The following is a 9,423-nucleotide window of genomic DNA, read 5'->3' as shown; positions in this document are numbered from 1 at the left end:
AAGAGCGATGATATCATGTAGAGAATCAATTCATAAAATGAAAATGTACTATTAATAATATAGGTTAGTGCTACCTAATTGTGGATTATAATTGCCTTTAATGATCCGAGTAGTATTTATTTCCATTGAAATTATTTTATTGGATATAAAAAGTGATATATTATTTGTAATTTATGTATTTAAATGTATGTTGTGCTAATAGTTTTACTGTAGATTTTATTTTATTGTTTGATTAATATTTTCATGTTTATTAAAAAGCATTTATAAATAAGACTTTAGTCACATAGTCACTAGATTGTATAGTTTTATTGAGAAATAATATACATCATTAGTGTAATATAATGTATACTACTTTTAAATATTTTCAACATAACTATAATCAACAATAATTTTTTTTTTTTTTTTCCTCTTCTCTCAATTGTAGTTTTAATAATTTTGCCTTTTTTTTTGAGAAAATATTCTTTTATTTTTCTATATGCATTGCATTTGTTTGTTCCGCATAAGTTGTTTTGTATTATTTTACAATTAATTATAGGAAAAGATTATTAGTATCGTTTATCGCACGGGCACTTATCTAGGACTTTTTAGAAGACAGTAATAATAGGAATTTTTTTTTTAAATAAAAAAAAAAAAATCCACACCCAACCCCAACCCAAACCCAAACCCAAATGACCTAATAAAACCCTAGCCAAACATATTGATAATTGTCAGCTGCCTCCTTCATCCTCCTCTCTCCACTCCACTTCCAGGGATACCAAAAACCTTCGCACTTCGAAAATGGTAATCTCTCTCTCCTCTATTTTCCATGGAAATTTTACTTCCTTCTTATATTTTATACGAATTTGTAACAATCAAATCAAATAATTTGATGAATTAATTTGATGTAGCCTTTCAAGAGGTACGTGGAGATCGGAAGAGTAGCTCTTGTCAACTACGGCAAAGAGTATGGCCGTCTTGTCGTCATTGTCGATGTTCTTGACCAGAACAGGGTATTTTCCTTTATCTTTTTTCATTTCAATTGTTATAGAAATTCAAATTTCATCTTCTATTATGCTTTTCTGAACTGTTAAGTTATGATTGATTGCTTTGAATCGGTTAGATTTAGGATTTATTTGCAGTTTTTGAGTTGAAATTTGGTTAGGGTTTAGTTCTGGGATATATGTTTGTTTGTAATTTTATTGATGAGCTGATGATTTTGTTTCAATTCTGCTTCAATTAATTTACCTGCATTTGTGTTTTTATGGTCGTTGTGAATTGGAAAACAAGCTCAAATCTTGTATTATTTGCTTGTTTTCATGGAATTATGGACCCCTGTCAAAAAAAAAAAATGGAATTATGGACTTCTATCTTATTCATAATGAGTAAATTTGAGAACTTTATGTGAATTATGAAAGTATGTAGGCTTTTTCTCTTTGGCTGCGTTACTAGCTTGACTTGTGTATTTAACCTTGAGTTATCCGGGTTTTTGACACCCTTATATCATTATATGGGTATATAGTATAGATATTTGATATTTCAATGGAACCTTTGTTTGTTGAATGGTTTGGGATGTCACATGGACTCGTATCCAAATCCTATACCCGAGTACGAGCCTTCAGTTACGCACAATTTATTCTTGATTGGACTCCTGCATGCTAGACATTTCTCGACGTTAATTTCGTGTTCGATTGCTATGCTAAATTATAATTTGTTAGTTTTGGTTGAGTGGAGCACGAGTTTTGTTTGCATCTAATTGTCCAAAATTACATTTTAGGTTCTAGTTGATGCTCCCAATATGGTCAGAGGTCAAATGAACTTGAAGAGGCTCTCCTTGACTGATATTAAGGTTGAGATTGAGAAGTCACCAAAGAAGAAAGCCCTCGTCGAAGCCATGGAGGCTGCTGGTAGGGTTTCTTTTATATCGTATTGTTCTTTTAGCATATTTGTCTTCTGTGTGCATTATAATTGAATTGCAATGATGGTGCAGATGTTAAGAACAAGTGGGAGAACAGCTCATGGGGTAGGAAGCTGATTGTCCAAAAGAGAAGAGCTGGTCTTAACGACTTCGACAGATTCAAGATCATGTTGGCTAAGATTAAGGTTTGTGTTTGTATTAATTGTCTTCATTTTTATTGGTCCAAACTTCATTTTGTCCCTACAATATTGCTCTGGTTGTTCAGTAGTACTTTTTTCTGAGGCTCCTTGTTAAACACTTTGATTTTTGGGGATATTTTTGTGAAAAGTAAGCTTTGAAGACGTTGAGCAGTGTTTGCCAAGGAACATTATTATGTTTTCGCATGTTGATTTTAGCATTGTTTTTTCCTCTGCTTGTTCTGCAGTTCCTAGTTAAACACTTTGATTATTGGGCCAGGTTTTTTTTTTTTTTTTTTTTAATGAAAATAAACCTATAAAAGTTGTTGAGCAGTATTTTTTTTGCTAAAGAAAATTCAGATGTTTCTTTTAGTGTTGTTTTCCTCATTTGCTTGTTATTTCTGATGATGAGTAGCTGCCTTGTTCTGGGTTGTGCTTTGTTGCTCTGAATTGCATATTGCACCTATTACTTTTTTTTTTTCTACGGTTCATTTCATCAGATATCGACATGCTATTTCTATAGTTGTTAATTCAATTGTCATGTTGTCTATTATGGTGCTGATTCATCCCTTCTATTTTGACTCCTGCAGAAAGCTGGTTCTGTGAGGCAGGAGCTTGCTAAGTTGAAGAAACAGGCCGCATAAGATGTTAGGATTCATGATTTTGTTCCCTCTGGTTAATTTGTTTTAAAATTCAAGATTTTAAAATTTTTTGAGTGACTTCGTTTTTTGAAGTACAACCTAATAGCAAGGGAATTTTTATATCTACCATCTTTGTGCTGGAACTAATACTTGTGTCTGAGTAATGATTAGAAATCAGCTGGTTGAAGGTTTTTAGCTTAATATTGTTAGTGCACCTTTCCTTTTGAAGTTTCAACTTGTTATTCAACAATGTATGTGTATCTTCGATCTTCCAGTTTCAACATGAAAACAATCGAAAAGTAGAAAAACATCTATCTTTGCCAATGTCTTCCAAGATCAAGTGGATGGGAGAACTATATATCAGCCCCTTGTTTAATTTCATTAAATACATGAATTAAGTCACTTGTATCAATCTTAAAAGCCCATCTTGCCAATTCCTAACCATACCTTGCTGAGTTGCTGCACCCGCTTCTGCAATATCCTCTTCCGCAGTATGATCAATGCAGCAGCTTCCAACAATTCACCCTTCTATCTTGCTAGTTGCACCCACACCCAGCCCCATATACTCTCACATGTGCATCTGATTATCTGAGTTAATTTTGATGCATACCATAGGAGGGGACAATGGCTAGGCGAGCAAAGGTAGGAGAGTAGATGAAGGACTAAAACCTTCATGGCACAGAGAGTAATTTTGCATTGCATTAGTTGCTTCAACATTATGTAGTGTTACCTCCTTTTTTTTTTCAGATCAGTGTGACCTCAAAAAGTCTATTAAAATTCGATTTGTCTACTATTTAATGTTAGTAAGCAACTTGTAAATAACTCATTTTTTCACTGAACAAAGGTCATAAACTCATAATGTCATATATAGGATTGGGTTAATAAATGAGCTTGTTTCATAAACAAACGTCTCTCACTCTCTCATAAACAAGATTAGTGCTTTTGACAAATGAAAATCTTAAAATTAATCCTTTTGATTTAAATTAACATCCTCGAGTAATTTTCAAATTGATAAAAAATTGAGTAATTAATATCTAAATAACAAATCGATTGACATGCTTTTACAAGAACAAACCAAGTCCTGTTTTTAATTTGTTTTTATTCTTTTAAAATGAAAAAAAAGAAAAGAAAAGAAAAAAAGAAAAAAAAAACCTAATGTTCATAACAAGAGGTCTTGAACTTGGATAAACAAGTATATATTCCTTTGTTTGAGTTAAAAAAAAAAAATCAACTTGGTTATTGTACGCGTCATTCGAAGCGCCTATTTAAGCATGTTATGAATATGCTCGGCATTTATAGGAAGTGGAAATTGATATATACGATTAGGGACAACGATTAGGGACAAAGCAAAGTAGGGAGCCGCCAACAAGTTTTTAAGGAACTTGTAAACCGTCACGGATCATTAAAAGGCAACCACGAATAAGGGACAACGATAGGTAACAACGATTGACCCGTGAAGGTTACACCCTATTCATAATCTTTGAGATTACTAACTCCATATGGTTCAGAACCACGAAAGGAGGATCGGGGATGATGGTACGAAGTGAGTCATTGAGTCACATTCGCCTGTATTGGCATCTACTCGATTCTTATGGTGAAAAGTGATTCCTGCAATCTCAAAGGCATACAAACAAAAATTCAATTTGCTCCAAACTATTATTAAGCTAAATTAGTGAATGTTAATGCAACATATAATTCTAAAAATATTGTGATACTTGATTAAACAAATAAGATTAAAGAGGAACCTAAACCGGTTCTCCAAATTATCTTATCAGGCGTTATATTCAATTACATATTCCCTTTAAACATGCAATATGGTGATCAATAAATATAATACAATCAACATCAACATTGGAAGCAATTTAACCATAATAACGTTAGTCAAATCAAATCATAATAATAACCCTAATCATGATACTAGCAATAAAAATAACAATAGTAAGTAATTGAATGAATTACTCACGTTCCGCGCTTCTTTAAATTGCTACATCATTGCTACATCATGAATAGATTGTTAGTAACTTCAATAAATATAAATCAAATTGAAATTAAATTAAATTAAATTAAAGTAGAGTTGATTTGGTTCAAACCCTCAATCGGTTCTACCTTTCACGCCTCGGTTTAAGTACTGAACTTCGGGTGTTGTACGGACTCTGGGGAGTGCTTAGGGAATGTATTGTGAAGGAATAAGGAAGGCAAGTATTTAGGCTATAGCATAGGGGAGAGAGATAGAGAGAGATAGAGAGAGAGTGTGTGTGTTATTTAGTGCCCTGAAACTGAGAAATGAGCCTCGTATTTATAGAGGAAATGTGAGGGGTGAGGTACAGAACCGTAGAAATGAAGGCGCCGTGAAACAAAACCCTAGAAGATTGCCGCGTCATGGCAGAAATTGTCGTGATTTGGTGCAGTCGTTTGCCGTGACACGGCAGAGACTGCCGTAGCGCGGCATTTCTGCCGTGACACGACAAATCCCTTTTCTGGAATTCTGTCCAAATTCATTTCTATCTTTTTGTTTAACATTTAAGCACGTGATAATTAGGCGCCGTTTCAGTATTCTGGACTTATTTCTGGCTTAGGGTTTTAATATTTATTAATCGGGCTAAATTAGTAAATAAAATGAAACGAATTAAAAAGGGTTTGGGCTAAAATGAGGGTTGGACTATGCTTTGACTAAACATTTGAACTAATTCCTAATGGCTACACCCCCTTTAGCCATAACTCCCTACCCCCCTGAAATTACCATATACCCCTTACCCACACCCCCCCACTAACCACACAGTTACCTGCGGTAACTTTAACTAACCACGGTAAGTGAAAATAACCCCCCCTACCCCACTTATATATACAAAAATAAATAAATAAATAAATTCAAAACCACCATTTTCATTCCCAGAACAATTTCTTCGTCGATTTCTCTTTCTTCAAAACCAAAAACTCGCAACAAAATCACTACAAATTGCTTCAAAATTACTGCAAATTGCATCGAAACTACTAAAAGTGTCTGACATTCGCGATGAAGTTCTTCAAGCGCAACTAGATTCCGAGAAAGAAGAGTAAGAATTATCCATTTTAGTAGACTTTTGAGTGTAAACCCTAGATTTTAAATTCTAATTTGCGTTTTGATGTTCTAAAACATAATCTACTATAATTAAACTTATTTTTGTGCAAAATTGACTAAAATCTACTATATTTGGTGGTATTTTTGTAGAATCGAAACAGAGAAGAACATGCACTTCGAAGAAGAACACTTCGGAAATGAACACTTCGGAGAAGATTCTGTCGGAGAAGACAGATTCTGAAGAAATGTAAGTTTCGTTTCAAAGAAAATGTATAATTGTTAGTTAAATAATGGATTATTAGCAAAAACATTAACAAATTGGTTAAAAACAGAGATGATGAAGATCAACCTATTCAAAGAAGAGTAGAAAAACTAAAAAAAAGTCGCGAACAAAAGTCACCAGTTGTAGATCTAGATCTTTTAAATGAAATAAAAAAGTGGTACGAATCCAAGGTGATTAGGGGATTTTTCCCCAACCAATCATCATCTGACACGTGGACCATTTGGGTCCTGCCATGTGTCCGCCACATGGACCAGTTGGGGCCTGCCACGTGTCAGGCGATAATTAGTCCACCTCGGACCAGTTGAGTCACGCCACGTGGCCTCGGTATGCCAACTAGGCCAAATGGCCACCTAGGCCCAATTCCCAAGGGAAGCCCAGTCAGCTCTTGAAAGGAATGGTGTCCTTCCAACAAGTGTATTATTCCGATAGAGGGTTCAAAATTATTATAGAGCTAGTTCTTCAGTAAGGTCAAGTGATCGGAATGCCTAGGTGGAGGCCGCTTCCGATCAGTAATATCGAGGTACAATTGATATTACAGCTTAATCTTAACTGAACCCTTCGGGTCGAACCCAATCGAATCTCCGATCCGAGACGTCGAATTTATCCGAAAGGATTTAATGAGTCGACAGAGTTTTACGAAAACAGACGTCGGAAATCGAGCCTAGGGCGTCGATACCGAGCGTCGCAAAATCACAAGCAACAAGTATGAGCGTAGCCGTAGCTAGGCTAGGCTAGCTCATAGCAAGCCTAGGTGCACCATGTGTGTGCTAGGCGCACCATGGTGTGCTAGGCACCATCGCAGCCTAGGCGCGCCCTGGCAGCCCATCGCAAGCTAGCAACATGCTAGCATGGGTTCCTGGGTGCGCATGGCAGCCATCGCAAGCCACATAGGCACCAGGCAGCCCATGGCAGCTAGCAGCATGCTAGCGTGGTGCCTGGGTGCATATGGTGCCCTATCGCAGGCAATGGCCGCACTAGGCGCACCGTGGCAAGCACTAGGTGTTGCGTGCGTGCGTGCCCGGCTTGGCAGCACCATCGCAAGAACCAAGTGCTGGCATGGTTGGCTGCCTGGAAATGGCGCGCCATGTGCATATGCTTGTGTGCTAGCCTTCGCATGGCAGCACCAAGCATCGCAGCACATGCAAGAGGCTGCGCGCCAGCGTGATGCTAGGCCTCGCACAAGCAGCCTCGCACCACAGGCGCATTGATGCATGTGGGCTGGCAATGCGTGAGGTGCAGCGAGGGACGCGAGTATGTGCGTGGTGCGTGGCGCATGGCTGGTGCGTGAAGCAAGGCATGTGCGACCAGCCAATGCGTGGGATGCGAGGGCCAGCATCAGCGATGCCCAGCAAGCACTAGCTGGGCGATGCATGGCTGTGCATGCGATGGCAAGGCAGCACCACGCATATGCGTGTGTGTGTGCCTGCGATAGCAAGAAGGCAGCATCACGCATATGTGTGCGCGTATGCCTGCGGTAGCAAGGCACCAGCGCCAGCAATTCCCAGCAAGTGCTAGCTGGGCGATGCATGCTGTGCGTGTGATAGTGGCGCTGGGCAGATTGGCTGGGTGATGCGTGGTGCGCCAGCCAAGCAAGCTAGCTGGCTGAGCGTGCTGGCAGCGCCAGATGGCAGCCAGCCTAGCTGCCTTGCAAATGGCGGTTTGAAGGGGAAGTGGGGACCAAAGCCACCAAGCTTCCCTTGGGGAGCAAGGCAATGATCCCCCCCCCATGGGATATGGTCATCACCTAACCCATTCTCTCCTTTTGCCACTTGTTGGCTTGTGATTGTTTTGCATAATTATTTATTTTAGAATTAAATAAATTATTGCAATTGCACATGATCCCACATTGATCATGAAAAGGGGTTTCAAGTCCCCATTCTCTATAAATACCCACTTGGTTGGGATTTTGAGAATACAACCTTGAGTGGAATTAAAAAGGCAACTCTAAGAAAAGAGTAAACCTTTGATTCGTAAAACTCATAGTTATTTTGTCCAGATCTTGACTAACCTTCAAGACTTAGGACGCTCGGGTCGGGTCGAGGGTACGATCCGTCGGAGATCTCGTCTTTTCGGGATTTTGAAGTAAGAGCTCTTTGGGAGCGAAGCACGCGTCAAAGGTATAATTCTTGTCCTTAATCTTGTTTGATTAAGTTTATTATGCTTGTTTAATTGCTTTAATTAAGGGGCGGGTCTTGGTGGGTTTCCTTCCGCGTAGTGTCGGGTCACTACGAAACCCTACAGCTCTATGTTAACTTAAACCTAGTATTTGGCACATTTCCCGAGGTTATAAATACTCTAATTAATCCTCATTAAGGGGGATTAAGCAAATTAATTACTCTCACCTAGATAAAACCACTACTTTTTCCGCATTTAATTACTCCTAAAACAAGTACTAACTTGACCGTCGGAGGCGGAGCTCCCACCACCCGGAGCCTACGTTGTTTTGCAGGTACAGGCGCACAGTTCCAGTCTCGGAATTGTAACTCTCCCGCAGGACATCAGAAAACCCCGAAACATTTTGGCGCCGTCTGTGGGGAGAGTACTTTCGAGATGGCATCAACGTCTGTACTGAATCCAGAAGAGAGGCGTCCAGTGGACGACCCTCAAGTCTACTCAGACCAAGATACTGTGAATGAGGTCGAGGTTGAAGCACAACCGGCCTCAGATGGGACCCTAAGGGCCCGATGCACCCGTCACACCGAAAGGAAAGAACGGGTAGATTACCAAGCTGGACCCAGCAATCCAGCCGGCCAACCGCCTGAGCAATAACAGGCGGCTGAAGGATCCACTCCCATTACAAGGAATGAACTCATGACTTTCATGAGGGGATTCAAGGGAGAGATCCAAGAGTTGATTAATAAGAAGACGCTTGCTCTCTCCAAGGAGCAGTCGGCTAGAAAACCTTCTTAGTTTGGAAAAAGGAAAACTGTACAGGGTCGAGAGGCGACTTCTCACCCTAAATCTAGGAAGTGGGAGCCTCCTGTGATTGACTTAACAAAGTACCGCTTCCCCTCACCAGGGAAGAGAAAGCCCATTCGTCATGTACAAGCGGACGGGTCAAAGAAAACATACTCAGATGCTTGGCTGTTGCTAGAGCAGAAGAAGAATGAGCGACTGTCAGAGTCGGCCTCTACTTCAGATTTTCAAGATAGTCTGCATAATACCTCCATAAGGTATACTCAATAAAATTATGAAAGTCAGACAGGCGGTACCTCCTGTCGGTCTGGATTTCATAAAGATCAGTCGGCACCAAACATGCCATACGTACCGCAACAACAATACTTTTTGCAGCCCCCTTTGTTTAGAGGGCAGGCGGCAAAAAACATCCAACCTTTGGACTGGTAACTACGGTTGCTAAGACTTGGAGAACA

The 9,423-nt window shown here is 39.4% G+C and overlaps 1 protein-coding gene across 1 annotated transcript; it reads left to right on the top strand.

Annotated features, from left to right (window-relative positions):
• Positions 1-630: 630 nt before the first annotated feature.
• LOC110737829 (60S ribosomal protein L14-2-like) lies at positions 631-2,946 on the top strand. Its single transcript, XM_021918175.1, has 5 exons — positions 631-780; positions 888-989; positions 1,754-1,883; positions 1,967-2,079; positions 2,661-2,946. Exons 1-5 carry the CDS (start codon positions 778-780, stop codon positions 2,712-2,714), a joined length of 402 nt encoding a protein of 133 aa, XP_021773867.1. The 5' UTR covers positions 631-777; the 3' UTR covers positions 2,715-2,946.
• The last annotated feature ends 6,477 nt before the right edge of the window (positions 2,947-9,423 follow it).

This window comes from Chenopodium quinoa, unplaced genomic scaffold (assembly GCF_001683475.1).
Source record: "Chenopodium quinoa cultivar QQ74 unplaced genomic scaffold, ASM168347v1, whole genome shotgun sequence".
NCBI classification, from domain to species: Eukaryota; Viridiplantae; Streptophyta; class Magnoliopsida; order Caryophyllales; family Amaranthaceae; genus Chenopodium; species Chenopodium quinoa.
Note: the sequence above shows the minus strand (reverse complement) of the source record. Positions and strands in the feature narration are given on the sequence as shown.

Coding starts and splice junctions, on each gene's coding strand:
- LOC110737829 (XM_021918175.1), top strand. Junction 990..1,753: donor ATGTTCTTGACCAGAACAGG/GTATTTTCCTTT, acceptor ATTACATTTTAG/GTTCTAGTTGATGCTCCCAA. Junction 2,080..2,660: donor TCATGTTGGCTAAGATTAAG/GTTTGTGTTTGT, acceptor TGACTCCTGCAG/AAAGCTGGTTCTGTGAGGCA.